This window comes from Myotis nattereri (genome assembly GCF_964212035.1).
Source record: "Myotis nattereri genome assembly, chromosome: 18".
Classification (NCBI taxonomy): Eukaryota; Metazoa; Chordata; class Mammalia; order Chiroptera; family Vespertilionidae; genus Myotis; species Myotis nattereri.
In genome coordinates this window covers 13,953,847-13,968,654 of record NC_138093.1, presented here as the reverse complement: position 1 = coordinate 13,968,654, position 14,808 = coordinate 13,953,847, and the positions used below count along the sequence as shown (strand labels likewise).

General features: G+C 50.2%; 5 protein-coding genes across 5 annotated transcripts; 2 read left to right on the top strand and 3 right to left on the bottom strand.

Annotated features, from left to right (window-relative positions):
* Positions 1 to 447: 447 nt before the first annotated feature.
* LOC308534581 (histone H3.2) lies at positions 448 to 858 on the top strand (the record flags this gene model as incomplete). The annotated part of the gene is made up of 1 exon (XM_081113123.1): positions 448 to 858. One exon carries the CDS (start codon positions 448 to 450, stop codon positions 856 to 858), a length of 411 nt encoding a protein of 136 aa, XP_080969249.1.
* A 1,989-nt stretch (positions 859 to 2,847) lies between these two features.
* Positions 2,848 to 3,159, bottom strand: LOC308534559 (histone H4; the record flags this gene model as incomplete). Its single annotated transcript, XM_081113095.1, has 1 exon — positions 2,848 to 3,159. One exon carries the CDS (start codon positions 3,157 to 3,159, stop codon positions 2,848 to 2,850), a length of 312 nt encoding a protein of 103 aa, XP_080969221.1.
* A 2,803-nt stretch (positions 3,160 to 5,962) lies between these two features.
* On the bottom strand, positions 5,963 to 8,120 carry LOC308534504 (histone H2B type 2-E; the record flags this gene model as incomplete). The annotated part of the gene is made up of 1 exon (XM_081113021.1): positions 5,963 to 8,120. The coding sequence occupies one exon, from the start codon at positions 8,118 to 8,120 to the stop codon at positions 7,740 to 7,742; it is 381 nt and encodes a 126-aa protein (XP_080969147.1). The 3' UTR covers positions 5,963 to 7,739.
* Positions 8,121 to 8,441: 321 nt separating this feature from the next.
* Positions 8,442 to 8,831, top strand: H2AC20 (H2A clustered histone 20; the record flags this gene model as incomplete). Its single annotated transcript, XM_081112956.1, has 1 exon — positions 8,442 to 8,831. The coding sequence occupies one exon, from the start codon at positions 8,442 to 8,444 to the stop codon at positions 8,829 to 8,831; it is 390 nt and encodes a 129-aa protein (XP_080969082.1).
* Positions 8,832 to 9,020: 189 nt separating this feature from the next.
* On the bottom strand, positions 9,021 to 9,392 carry H2AC21 (H2A clustered histone 21; the record flags this gene model as incomplete). The annotated part of the gene is made up of 1 exon (XM_081112884.1): positions 9,021 to 9,392. The coding sequence occupies one exon, from the start codon at positions 9,390 to 9,392 to the stop codon at positions 9,021 to 9,023; it is 372 nt and encodes a 123-aa protein (XP_080969010.1).
* Between the last annotated feature and the right edge of the window lie 5,416 nt (positions 9,393 to 14,808).

Genomic DNA, 14,808 nt, shown 5'->3' with positions numbered 1-14,808 from the left:
GGGGCCTCCGGCGGCGGGGGGGCAAGGGGGGGCCGCGGAGGGGGCAGAAGGAAGATGGAAGCTCGACTCCGGCGTGGAAAGGAAGAGGGCATTGCGGATAGCGTGTCTTAGGGAGTGAAGGGCTACGGAGGGGCGTCCTGACAGTTGAGATTTTGAAAAGAAAAAGGACTCGGCCTGAAAGAAAGGAAAAACCAGGTAGAAAAAGCTGTTGGCAACCCCGAGAGTAGAAAGTGAGGCGATGGGGTGGGGGCAGGGCAGATTCTGCCCCAGCCAATCGGGCACGCCGGGGCGGGTGACGTCACAGCCAATGAACAGCCGGCGCGGGACTTTCAACTTTACCGTCCCGCCCAATCGGGAAAGGACTGTGGCTATAAAGGCGGCTGCGGCGGCCCGGGACCTCGCTACCGCTCCCGCCTTCGTGTCGTGCAGGTTGCGCCTCGCATCGCCATGGCCCGTACGAAGCAGACCGCCCGGAAGTCGACCGGTGGCAAGGCTCCGCGCAAGCAGCTGGCCACCAAGGCGGCCCGCAAGAGCGCGCCGGCCACGGGCGGCGTGAAGAAGCCGCACCGCTACCGGCCGGGCACCGTGGCCCTGCGCGAGATCCGGCGCTACCAGAAGTCGACCGAGCTGCTGATCCGCAAGCTGCCTTTCCAGCGCCTGGTGCGCGAGATCGCGCAGGACTTCAAGACCGACCTGCGCTTCCAGAGCTCGGCCGTCATGGCGCTGCAGGAGGCGAGCGAGGCCTACCTGGTGGGGCTGTTCGAGGACACCAACCTGTGCGCCATCCACGCCAAGCGCGTCACCATCATGCCCAAGGACATCCAGCTGGCCCGCCGCATCCGCGGGGAACGGGCCTAAGGAAGAAGTGCGCGCTCGGTCCCAGGTTCCATCGCACCCAAAAAGGCTCTTTTCAGAGCCACCCACAGCTGCACTGAGAAGCTGTAGCGCTTGGGCCTCCGTGTACCCATGCTCGGGGCGGGGAGTGGGAGGGGCGGCACGGAGGGTGGGTGGTAAGCTCCAGGCGTTAGTTAGTCCCTTCTGCCGGTCGCCATCGGGGATGGCACTCGGCCACCTCGAGGTGTGCGCCCGAAACATGGCCGCTCCTCGGACAGCCGTGCCTGCTGGCGCTCTCGTGGGCGGTCTCGCCGGGAGCACTCACGACCCACAGCGCAGCCGGGACGCCTCCCGACAGCCTGGTGACGCGCCCCGCCCCCTCCCGAAATGGCCTTCTCACCCGATGCGGCTCTCGGCCTGGGGACGAACACGTCGCCCCCTCTGTCCCCAGGGCTGTGCTCCTTTTAGCAAATCCCCGGCCCTAGGTGGGGGCGGGGCGAAGCCTGTGTGGACACGGCCTGTGGGCCACTTGGGAGCTGGGTTCGCAACGGACCAGGTCCGCAGAGGGAGGCTCCCCGCACACCCACCGCCAAGGAGGCCCTGAAGGCTTCCACCTGTGTCCGGCTGCTCTGCACACACGTGGTTTTTCCACTTTTCCCTAAAGCTCCCTTTGCCTCTCGATGTGTCCGCAAAGGGGAGAGCAGTGAAGGGACTGGCCCCCCCCCCCCGCCCCCCCCCTGCTTCAGGGTCACCGCAATTGCCAGAGCGCGCCCCTCGCTCTCGGCCCAGTCCCTTAGTACCTGCGTGGGGAGGCCTCGGTGCAGGCTTGTGTCTCTTGACTCGGGTCTGGACCCCGGGGTTAGCAAGTACTGGTGACTTCAGAGGTGTGGCTTCAGGGGGGCACCTCAAGGCAAACCTTGCGGGGACTAGACCCACACGGGCCTTTCGGAGATAGTCTGAGGCTCTCGGGTGCGTGACTTGCCCAGGATCTCAGGTCCGGGAGCCAAGTAGCTGAGCAGGCCCTGAACCCTGAGTTGCCCCTGTCAGGTATCCGTCCTCGCCATATCCTCTGCCTGACCCCCAGAGGCCACTGCTTTCGTCTACCAGCCTCTACTACCCCCTCCCTCCCTCCTTCCCTCCCTCCCCGCTGACTCACAGGAAGCCTCCCCGTCCTCGTGCTCCTGTCACAGTCAAGGAGCCTGTCACACTCTCGCTGAAAAATTTCCAACCTCCTTCCCAATTCCCTTCGGAATGAAGTCCCCAGTCTGTTCCTGAATTCAGATAATCTGGGGAGGACCAACTGCTTTTATATCCCCAAAGAGGCCCCATCCGGCCGTGCTGACAACTTTCTGGGGATGGGGTAGAGGCTTGGGGTGTGGTCAGGGGCTGAGAGGGAGGCACATACAGAAAGGCAGGAAGAGGGGGAAGGATGGCCCAGAAGAAAAAGGGGATGGGTGACAGCTCTAGGGTCCTCCCTGCTATAAAGGGGTGAGAGGGGAGACAGCCTGGTTAAGGCTGGAGGTCCTTTATGGTTAACGTATATACAGAGAAGGCTCAGCCTCCACCACACCCCCACCCTTCATTCCTGTCCAACTGATCCGTTCCTGTAAAAATGGGCATTCAGAGAATGCAATGCCAGCACTGTCCTGATTGGCTGGACCCGCACACCGACCGCTGCTGGACCCCGCGGATTGGTCAGTAATTGTCCAAATGCGGATACAGCTGCTCGGCCCCCCCTGGACGGGGAAGGCTGCGGTCTGGTTGTCAGAACGCAAGGCCGGCACGGAGAAGGGCCGGCTCGGCAAGCAGGAAGCAAAGCACCCGGCATTGCCTGTCTAAGCGTGTCACTGTTAAAACAGAGGGGCAGCTTCAAGAACGCCTTACCCTGCCCTAAAGGAGGCTTGGGGGGCGCGCTCGTGCCCACGTCCTAAAGGTGCCCAGCTCCCCAAGGACTCTCTGGGTGGCCCTAAAAAGGACCTTTAGGGTTGCCGCACGCGTGAGCCCGCAACAGGCTTAGCCGCCGAACCCGTACAGGGTGCGGCCCTGCCGCTTCAGCGCGTACACCACGTCCATGGCGGTGACCGTCTTGCGCTTGGCGTGCTCCGTGTAGGTGACGGCGTCCCGGATCACGTTCTCCAGGAACACCTTCAGCACCCCCCGCGTCTCCTCGTAGATGAGGCCCGAGATCCGCTTGACACCCCCGCGCCGAGCGAGGCGGCGGATGGCGGGCTTGGTGATGCCCTGGATGTTGTCTCTCAGGACTTTGCGGTGACGCTTGGCGCCGCCTTTGCCCAGGCCTTTCCCGCCTTTGCCTCTGCCGGACATGCCTGCTCCTACCGCGAGGCGAACCCACCCGGCGCCGTGCCGCGAGGGGAGCTCGGCCCCCTGATATACGAGGCCGTCGGACCGGATTGAAAACCGCGAGCGGTCGCCATGGTCCCCGCCCCTCCGCCGTTTCTCTCCCCGCCCCCAACCCCCGCCCTCAGCCCGCCCTCTAGCGGACACTATCCGCCACGGTCCCGGGAGAATTCGGATCCCAAGGCCAGGCTTCCGGATTCCACAGCTGTTTTCGTCTCCTCGCCATCTGTGGGCTCCCCCGGCCCAGGCATTACACTGGCGAAGAGAAAAGGTCGGGGGGCGGGGGGAAGACCAGGAGAGGAGCAAATACGACCCCAGAGGGCGCAAGCTCCGGGCTTCATCCCAACAAGAGGATCCCAGGCTCCAAACAGTAAGCAAAGACAACGGCAACAAAAGCTGTTTCCCATCAGTAGACCGACGCCCGGCCGGACGAGCCCATCGCCAGGGCGGCCGGCACCTGGGCCGGAGGGGGAGGCGGACGTCGTCCCAACGCCCAGGTTTACTCTCCCTTTTGTTGGTGCGGATGCCCATCCGTCCAAGACCTACCGCCTGGCTCCTCCGAATGTGACGGCATTTGGAGGCAGGGCCTTCAAAAAGGCGATGAGGTGAAAGTGGGGTCACTAGGGTGGGCCCCGATCCAGCGTGAGTCGTGTCCTTATGAAAAGAGGGGATCCGGGCACAGACAACACCGTGGGGCAACTGTGGGGGACAGGGAGAACGCAGCCGTCTGCAGGCCAAGCAGAGACCTCAGGAGGAAGGTAAACCTGCCCAAATCCTCATCTCTGACTTCTAGCCCCTGGAATGTGAGGATATTAATTCCTGTTTTTTACGCTTCCTCGCGTAGGGTGCGGGCAAATACAGGCCTCCGATCTCTGGCCTGAGCCTCATTCCCTAGCAGACCCACAACGCAGAATGGGATCCTGGGGTCTGCATTTGGTGAGTTAGAAGCAGAAACAACAGTGACTCTGGGCTGTGCAGGGCCAGCACCTTGTCACCCAGCATCTCATCCACTGAAGTTTTGGTTTCAAGCTTGCAGCCTGAAGTTCTCAGAGTGAGTGACATTCCAGCCTGGCAGAGCCATCATTGGCTGGGCAAACCCCTGCCGGAGTTTGTAGATTTCCACCTCACGGCCCTTCCTCCCCAGGACCATACTCCCTGGACTGATACTAAATCGGGTTTTAAAGCCAAACTTACCGCCAAAGATATCCAAGACCTCCCTGTGGCCCTGAGATTTAACAACTGCCTGTGCATCTGTCATGGCTAAGGCAGTTCAGGGGTCCCCGGCTTAGTGGGAATCCAGAACCCCAAAATTAAATTAATAAAAAAAGTTTTCTAAATAATTAAAGTTTAAAAACATATGCTCGATAAGTAGAAACAATTATTATTACAATTATTGCTATTAACCCCAACATCAGCCAATGTATACAGGTGTTTGAGCAGGAGAAAGAAGAGATCAAACATGTTCCTTAGGATTCAGCTCATCTCACCATTAATAATTGCCTTCTCAGAAGTTAAAATACCAAGCTCTCTCACCTCTACCCCCTTCCTCACTCTGTTAACTTCCTTCCTGATAAACATGCCCAGGAGGAGCCCATAACCAGCAACTAAGGTTCTCTCTGTTAGTGAAGGGATTCCAGCTGATGAGCCCTACTATTATGAGGGCAAAGTAAACTGAATGGAGCTATGGCCTCTGGGATGGAGAACCAGAGCCCCCAATCCCATTGTCAAGGCCACCGCACCATAGATGTATATTCAGGGTACATCCTGGAGGGAATAAAGTAGGTGATATTTCTTTTGATTTTTAATTTAAAGCATACATATTCCCCTCCCTTCCCCCCACTCCCCAATCCAGAGAGGCCCAGTTAGTTACCTTACTTCCTCAAGGCCCTTAAACACAACGAGGAGTTTATTCTCTGGAGAGTGTCCAGGGAGAGTAAATGAGTCAGTATGTATAAAGGATTTTGAACATTGGCTGGAACATCTCTAGATGTTAGCTAAAATTTTGTAAGGACTTTATTTCTTCTATCTTCTTATTTTATAATGCTTCTTATTTGTGGTCATGTGTTTTTCAATTACTAAGCATTAACAAAGTCCTCAGTGCACCTCTGAGCTAGAAGTGTGGCTAATCCTTCCTATATAATAAAAGGGTAATATGCAAATTGACCCTAACAGCAGAATGACTGCTGGATGTCATTATGAGGCCCACTGACCACCTCTTGGTGCCTTTCCCCAGCCATCAGGCACTGATCACCCAATGACAAACAGGGAACTAGAGGTGGGTGGCGGCAGGGGGTGGGACCAGCTTCGGACAGCTGGGGAAGATGGCCTTGATAGCAGGCCAGGCCTAGGGACCATATCCATGCATGAATTTCATGCACCAGACCTCTAGTCCTATATAATAAAAGCCTAATATGCAAATCGACCTAACAGCAGAACAACTGGTGGAACAACTGGTCACTATGCCATACACTGACCACCAGGGGGCAGACACTCAAGGCAGGAGCTGCCCCTAGCCCACAGGCCCCAGGCCAGCCCTGCCCCCCCATCTCATCGCCCCGTCAGTCACCCCACAGATGGGTCCTGATCCCTGGCCAGGCCTAGGGACCCTACTCATGCACAAATTTCATGCCCCAGGCCTCTAGTATCTTATAAATATTCATCCTTCAAGTCAGAGGTACCATCTTTTCCATAGACTCAGTAGTAGTTGTATATGCTACCTTCACTTAGTTAGAAAACATACCACAGATTAAAAAAAAAACACACCTTAAATTGACTGGTAGCTTTATTAACAACAATACCATCTGCACCCATTTGAAAACACACATGTAGGAAACATAAGATTTATTCAGTGTATAATAATGTCTAGTATCCATTTGGATTCATAAAACCCCTGCAATCGACTCCAGGACTCCTTAGCCAAAAGCAGAGTTGAATAATTGATCAGACCATCAGTGTATTTATCAGCAAAATCAAGGCTTGGACAGAAAGATTCAACTAAATAAAACTAAAATGCAACTGTCCTCACATCTGAGGAGGGTACAATGGTGGACAACGTCAGCTGCATGGCCAGTGGACCGATCACTTTGCTTCTCTCAATCATGTTTATAAAAGGGTTATTAGCCTTGCATACCTTACAGGGTCTGTCTTACATGGTCTCCTAAAAAGCAAATGAGACTGGTAAGTGTAAATGAAAACTCATCTCAGTGTGGAACAAAGGGCTGAAGTATGGGAGGGGGAGGCAGAGGGCATGGAGGGACAAAAAGAATCGTAACAGGGGCCTCCTCCCAGCTGTTGCCCTGAGGTGTGACCACCGACAGATTTGGGAAACTCCACAAACAGTTCCATTTTCATGTTTTCACATACAACTAATGGAAATGAACCACACCCATCCTTCCATGGAAATGATTAAGGGGTGTGATAAGAAAATTCAATAAATGTTAAGTATTCAAGTGTCCCTCCACTATGTGCCAGGCACTTAATAGTGCTGATGATATAACGGAAAGCCGGACCAACAGAGTGTGAAGGGCTTGAGAAAAACTGTAACAAAATAAACAGATCCAATTTCTGATGGCTGCTAGGAGGAAGATAAAACCGGGAGGGACCAAGACAGGAAAGGAGGAAAAGTGCAAATTCTTGAGTGGGTGACTTGGAAAATGAGGGGTCTTTGAGCCTGGACCAAAATGACCAGAGCCTTGAAGTAACCTAAATTCAGATCTTTCTAAATGGGGGAGAAGGGTGGAAGGATTGAGCAAGAAAGAACTCCTGGACAACAGTGCAGTGATTTTAGGGGAGGGGAAGAGTAGGGAGGATAAATGATAATAAAAAAGAGATAAAGTTTGGAAACAATATTAAATGCAAAAATTATCCACAAAAATGAGAATAGGGATTTCAAAGCCAAGTGAGCAGAGGAAACCAAAACCTATGAATTCCAGAACGGCGAGTAGTTTTGAATGTTAATGTAATCCAACCAGGAAGAGGAGACCCTGCGCCCGGGCTCTGCTCCAAGTGCTCAGAATCGCTGGTGTCCCCAGGCCACATCGCAGGGCAGAACTAGTTGCCGGCACCACAGCAGCTATCAGATTCTCGGGAAAATCCTTCAGGGTTGTGACGCAGTGTTCGAGGAACCTGGGCTCGGCTGTGTGCTGGGGTCCTTTCTTATGAAGATGGCTTAAGTCACTTCGTTTTAAAAAGCCGATGAAACATACCCGAGGTACCAGGCCACCAGTCCAGGGCCAGAGGGTGGGAGGAGCCGACTGTAACCTCATTTAGAATCGACTCCGGAAAACAAAGAGCACAGGAAGAGGTTAAAGACGCGCCCTCGATTCAAAGAGCAAAGCCTGTCACGGATCAGGAACCCAAAGCCAAAGGTTTGAAAAGCTACGTGTGCCAACCCCGTAACCCTTGCCAGGAAGACTTTGTGGAAATAAACCGAAGGAAAATTAACGTACAGTTACAGCTCTTTCTGGTGATTAGGTGGGTGGCTCTGAAAAGAGCCTTTGGAGTCAAGCAGCTGGCTACTCCGAGGAGCGCCGCGTCCCGGACGGGACTCACTTGGAGCTGGTGTACTTGGTGACGGCCTTGGTGCCCTCGGACACCGCGTGCTTGGCCAGCTCGCCGGGCAGCAGCAGGCGCACGGCCGTCTGGATCTCCCGGGACGTGATGGTGGAGCGCTTGTTGTAATGCGCCAGGCGGGACGCCTCGCCGGCGATGCGCTCGAAAATATCGTTGACGAAGGAGTTCATGATGCCCATGGCCTTGGACGAGATGCCGGTGTCCGGATGAACTTGCTTGAGCACCTTGTACACGTAGATGGAGTAGCTCTCCTTGCGGCTGCGCTTGCGCTTCTTCCCATCCTTCTTCTGGGCTTTGGTAACAGCCTTCTTCGAACCCTTCTTGGGCGCGGGAGCGGATTTTGCGGGCTCCGGCATTGCAGCAAAGCACTACAAGGATTAGCTGGAAAAAGAAGCGAGGCGCTGGGCGGGCCTGATCCTTTTATAACCACCGTATGCAAATTACGGCTTCAGAAGTCTCTCGTTTCCATTGGGCCACGTAGGAACCCAGTAATAAAATCGTGACAACACCAACTCTTGATCTTATTGGTCATTCCTGGAGCCCGTTTAGGACCAATGAAAAATGCGTTCCTGACCCCACCCCTAGGAAAGCTTATAAAGGCTTTCTACTTGTTTATCTTTCAATCCTGCTTCGCTGCGACATTCTGAGCTTCCGGAGCTTTCATCTCATTTGTAGTCATGTCTGGTCGCGGGAAACAAGGAGGCAAAGCTCGCGCTAAGGCCAAGTCCCGCTCGTCCCGCGCCGGTCTCCAGTTCCCGGTGGGGCGTGTGCACCGTCTCCTGCGCAAGGGCAACTATGCCGAGCGGGTGGGAGCCGGCGCGCCGGTGTACATGGCGGCGGTGCTGGAGTACCTGACGGCCGAGATCCTGGAGCTGGCGGGCAACGCGGCCCGAGACAACAAGAAGACGCGCATCATCCCCCGTCACCTGCAGCTGGCCATCCGCAACGACGAGGAGCTCAACAAGCTGCTGGGCAAGGTCACCATCGCCCAGGGCGGCGTCTTGCCCAACATCCAGGCTGTTCTGTTACCAAAGAAAACCGAAAGCCACAAGGCCAAAAGCAAATGAATGCTGGCAAAAGACTAAACCAAAGACCAAAGGCTCTTTTTAGAGCCACCCAAGCTTTCAAAAAAAAGAGCTAATGCGCCGTTTTGTGGTCAGCCCTTGATTTGACACTTTGTTGGCTCTTAAAAGAGCCTTTGGGGGGGGAGTGGGACGGGTGGTGTCAAGCGTTTTAATTACTTGTTTTTGCCAGGCTTATGACTCCGTTTTCTTGGGCAACAAGACGGCCTGGATATTGAGTAAGACACCGCCCTGGGCAATGGTAACACCCCCAAGTAACTTGTTGAGCTCTTCGTCATTTCTCACGGCCAGTTGCAAATGGCGGGGGATGATGCGCGTCTTCTTGTTGTCTCGGGCCGCGTTGCCCGCCAGCTCCAGGATCTCGGCCGTCAGGTACTCCAGCACCGCCGCCATGTACACCGGCGCGCCGGCCCCCACCCGCTCGGCATAGTTGCCCTTGCGCAGCAGCCGGTGCACGCGGCCCACCGGGAACTGCAGGCCCGCGCGGGACGAGCGCGACTTGGCCTTAGCGCGGGCCTTGCCTCCCTGTTTTCCGCGTCCGGACATCACGGCCAAAAAAGAAAAAAAAAAAAAAAACACAGTTAGCAGACTGTTTTACCATGAAAAGGATGTGGAAAGCATTACCAATTTGATTTAATTTATAAGAGCTGTCGGGAGGGAGTGAAGGGAGGAAGTTTGATTGGCAAAGACAGGGGCCTATCAAACAGCCAGTAGGAAAGCAGAGAAGGCAGACCTTCCGGTCGCGTCCGGCACTAACAGGAAATGACGGGCTTCGCCACTACCTACCAATCGCTGTGAACGATATTAAAGTCCCTGTTTGCATGCCAGGATTTTTAAAGAGACAAGGTTTTCAAATAAAGTGTCTTGTTTTTCCGAGTGGCACTTTCTCCAGTTTAGGTAAATAAATGGTGGCAAAAAAAAAAAACAATGCTGGTAGTTTTCCGCAGGTTTGTTTGTTTAGAGCTGAAAGGGAAATCCCAAGAAGGACCCCAAAAGGACTGCGGGGGAGCCTCAAGCATTTACTCCCACTCAGGGGCACGGGATTATGAAGCCGATTATCTCCTTGAGCCCTAAATTACCCTCAAAGTCCTGCCGATTCTGTCTCCTCAGTGCCAAACTCCCCTAAAGAATATATACTAAAAAAGAAAAGAAAAGAAAATGTATAGGGCGGCTTCCTTTCTCCAATTGAGTCCCTGTTAGCAATGTGGCTTGAGCCACCCCACCCTCCTCCGCTGCGCGGAATCCGCGGTGACTCAGGGCTACAACGGATTGAGCTTCCTCCTCACGACCTCCAGGAGGCGTCCGATACCACCTTCAAACTTGCTCCCTGGGCCTTCAACATGTCCTCCGGCTTTCTTTATCCTGCTCCTGTTCCTCTGCCCAGCCCTGAATCGGGGTGCGCATCCAGGCTCTGCCTCCCTCCCCACCCTTTACACTGTTCACTCGTCCCGAAGTCTTACCCATCTCCATGCTTTCGATGAACATCCAAATTTGTTGCAGGAACTCCGAGCCTTATACCAAACTGCTCACTGGATATTTCAACCTATTTGTTCCAAATACTGCACCTGTACAAATGCCTACCCTCACCCTCTTCTCTGCTGTTTTCCTGAATTGCACCAACAATCTTGCAGGCACGTAAGCCAGAATCTACTCCCTGCATCTCAACAGCATATCCTGCTACTCCCTTGACATCTCTTCAGCCTTTCCCTCCACACTACTCTTGAATGCTCATTATCCTCTCTGAGATCAGCAGCAGCCCCTACAGATTCATTTGTAGATTCCTAGTCCTCCAACTGTCTTTTACAAAAAATCTTTCCTGAAAGTTGTTTCTTCCTCCTCAGTTCCCCATCTCTGGGAGTTCTACATCCTGCACACCATTTTCACATTTTCCTGAGTATCCCATCAGGACTCAGGACATAAGATAGAATGCTCTAGAGCAGTGGTTCTCAACCTTCCTAATGCCGCGACCCTTTAATACAGTTCCTCATGTTGTGGTGACCCCCACTCATAAAATTATTTTTGTTTCTACTTCATAACTGTAATTTTGCTACTGTTATGAATCGTAATGTAAATATCTGATATGCAGGATGTATTTTCATTGTTACAAATTGAACATAATTAAAGCATAGTGATTAATCACAAAAACAATATGTAATTATATATGTTTTCCGATGGTCTTAGGCGACCCCTGTGAAAGGGTCGTTTGACCCCCAAAGGGGTCACGACCCACAGGTTGAGAACCGCTGCTCTAGAAAAAAGAATCAACAAATTCTATTCCTTGAGCCCTTTTCTGATGTTCTATTTTATCTTCACCTTTATTCAACCAATATTTATAGAGTACATGCTACCTATCAGGCTATGGGTATACAGAATACAGACTAGTACACAGAACTCTGTAATAAGATGCCTCTAGAAAATGGAGGAATTCTGAACTCTGGAAGTTAAATTAGCTAATATTGGCTATCTATAGAGATTCCCTCTGGTAAGAATGCTGGTATATATCTGTGAAACACCAAATTCAATTAAATGTGATGGGACTATTTCCTCAATAACAGAATATAACTGAAGATAATTCTAACCCAATCCATTACATCATTTCAGAAGATGCATGTGGTAATAGAAAGATCTGGCCCACCAAGAGTCAAAACAGGGCAATTACAGTAGAAATGGTTGTTTCTGAGTATATGTCTGCTAGACACAAAGGATTGGGCTGTTATAGAAGGGACCCTAGTTGTGAAAGGATGAAATATTTCTGAACTCTATCTAACTCTTAGCTCAGATTCCGTGCTCAATTAACAATTTTCTGATTAGTCTATTTGAAGATGAAAATAGGAGGCTGAGAATGGGAGAGCCAGTTATGGGAAAATACATCTATCTCTAGAAGTTACATTTGCATATTGAACAGTCATAAATTTCTTATGTATTTTATTAGTGTGAGTCTCTCCCCAAAGAGCTAATCAACTCTAGAAGTTCTCATAGTTTCAAATTTTCAGATAGTGGGGACTCCCCCACACACAACTCCGGCACCCAGAAAGGCCCTGATTGGGAGACAAACTGACTTCCCCTCTCTGAGTTCTGATGTTTTTTTTTTAATTTTTTTTTTTTTTACTTCTATCACAGCGACCCTGTGCTGATAGGGAAAAAGGAAAAGAGATTGTACTTAACTCTTATTTTGTGAAAAATCCTATGCTGGGACCTACCTAGGAAGTATATATAATTGTTTATTTCACAAATAAGGAGTTAAAGGACTTGCCATAAATCACACAGCCACTTACTAAGACATGATTAGAACCTAGGTCTGCCTGAGTCAAAGACTGTGCCCTTTACCACTTCATTCACACTGCTTCGCTAACTAGATGTTGGGCTAAAGGACTACTTCACCTACCCAGCACTGCTTTCTTCCTCTGTTAGAGTGAGAGATAAACAATACTTCAGATTCCATCCAGCTATAAAACTGTATTAGATAAGTCTAGATAGGCCAATATCCTTCAAATTATCCCAGGCTCAATTACCATCTATTGCTCCCCAGAGGTCCTTTCCCAACATCCTTACAAGAGCTATTAAAAAATAAAACAGAGCGGGCCATTTATAAAAGTAGTACAGCATCACAGACAAACAGGCTGGATCTTGTTTCCTTAGCACCTCTGGGATTTCGAATCAACGGCAGCTGAGTTCCCTCCCAAGCAATCTAGTTAATCAAACATTTATTTTGCACTTTAGCTCCATCCCACCATTCAGCCATAGTCCTCTCCCTTCCCCTTTCCCTCCGCCTCACCCCACCACCACCCAGCCTCCTACGTACTGAGCTGGTCACATTCAGAGCAGCAAGGCCTTTCCACTGCCATTGTCCATAGCTTCCTCTGGCTAGAATGCTTCATCCTCTTGACCTGCAAAATCCTCCTCATCCCCCAGTTTCAGCCCAGATATTATCACCTCTTCCTTCGTGAGGCCTTTCCTACTCCCCCACACACAGCCTCAGTATACCCACATCTCTTTGTTCACATCCTGGTGACGGCAGCACTCTGTTCTGTGCTTTGACACTGGTCTCATTTCCTTTCCATGACCACCTCAAGGGAGAGACCATGTCTTGATCTTTGAATCGGGGGTCCTTAATTCCCTCTACCTGACCCTTCATAGGGTAGTTACATGTTTTTGGCACGATTAAATAAAACAATACTCAGAGAATTGGTGTCATCATTTCTAAAATAGTTCTCTTTAGTCAACAACCACTCTCCAAATGCCCACTATAAATAATAGAGTGTAGTGGCCAGAGTGATGGAAGATATAATAGGAGCTTGTCAATTAACTGGAAATAATATATACTAGTACCTACCATAACAGAGTTGTCAGGATAAATTACAATAAGTGTAAAGAACCTGGTGCAGAGCCTAGAGCCTGAGAGGCTCAGTGCTGGGTTAGGAGGAAGAATAGCTTACTGGTTAATAGCCCAAATTCTACAGCCTGACCCGGTTAGGAACAGACCTGGCACCAACAAAGCAGGGGCATCCTAAAAATTCTTCCAATGAATTTGGAATTTCAAAAATAAACACTGGAGCCTGGCCAGTGTGGCTCAGTGGTTGAGCATTGACCTATATGAACCAGGAAATCACAGTTCTATTCCCCATTACGGCACATATCCCGGTTGTGGGCTCAATCCCCGGTAGGGGGCATGGAGGAGGCAGCTGACCAATGAGTCTCACTCATCATTGATGTTTCTATCTCTCTCTCCCTCTCCCTTCCTCTATGTAAGCAATAAAAACATATATTTTAAAAATAAATAAACACTGGATTTATCCTATGACCCAACAATTCCACCCTGGATATATGCCAAACAGAAATGAATGTTTGCATCCAACAAAAAGCATGTACAAGAATGTACAAGCATGTACAAGTATATTCATATAACTGCAATACTACACAACAATAAAAATTAACAAATTAAATTACTGCCACACACATGGATGAATCTAACAATGTTGAGCAAAAAAACAACACAAATGAATTCATACTATGTGATTCTATTTATATGACTTTCAAAAACCGACAAAACTAGTCTATGGCGAGAGAGGGGTTAAACTAACAACTACTATGACAGGATGATATTGACTTCCCAGAGCCTTCCAAGGTGCTGGAAATTTTCTCTACCTTGATATGTGTGTATTTACGTATAAATTTAAGCGGTACACTTAAGATTTATAAATTTCCCATGTGAAAATTATATGCCAATCAGCACAAATTAATTTTTTCCTAGTGAACAAATATTGAAGTAATCATGGTGGGGAAAGAATGAGTATTTTGTTGGGCATCCCAATCCCCATGTTACAGATTAGTGTTTACTGTTGTTTTGTTTTCATTACACATAAGGTGACCACCATAATCTCTAGGTGCTTAAAGCCTCTAAAAATCTTAATGTGGCCATGATAAACCTTCACTAAATGGTAGGTATTATTATGATTGTTTTTACTAGAAATAAAAACTCTAGGTGGTCCTATAGAGCTAGCCCCTTGCAAAGCTTTATCTTTGCAAGAGGAATAATAATGTCAGCCTTCTCTAGTCATACATTATTTCACTCATCCATTCAGTAAATTTTATTGAACACCCAAGTATGCCACAGCATCTAGAACAGTGATGGTGAACCTACGACACGCCTGTCAGAGGTGACACACGAACTCATTTTTTTTTGGTTGATTTTTCTTTGTTAAATGGCATTTAAATATATAAAATAAATATCAAAAATATAAGTCTTTGTTTGACTATGGTTGCAAATATCAAAAAATTTCTCTATGTGACACGGCACCGGAGTTAAGTTAGGGTTTTTCAAAAGGCTGACACGCCGAGCTCAAAATGTTCGCCATCACTGATCTAGAATGTAGTGAACACATTTCCTCTGCCTAGATTTCTCTTTCCACAGGGTCAATTCCCTCATCATTCAAAGTTTTCTCAGTGCCCCTAAGTCTGGATG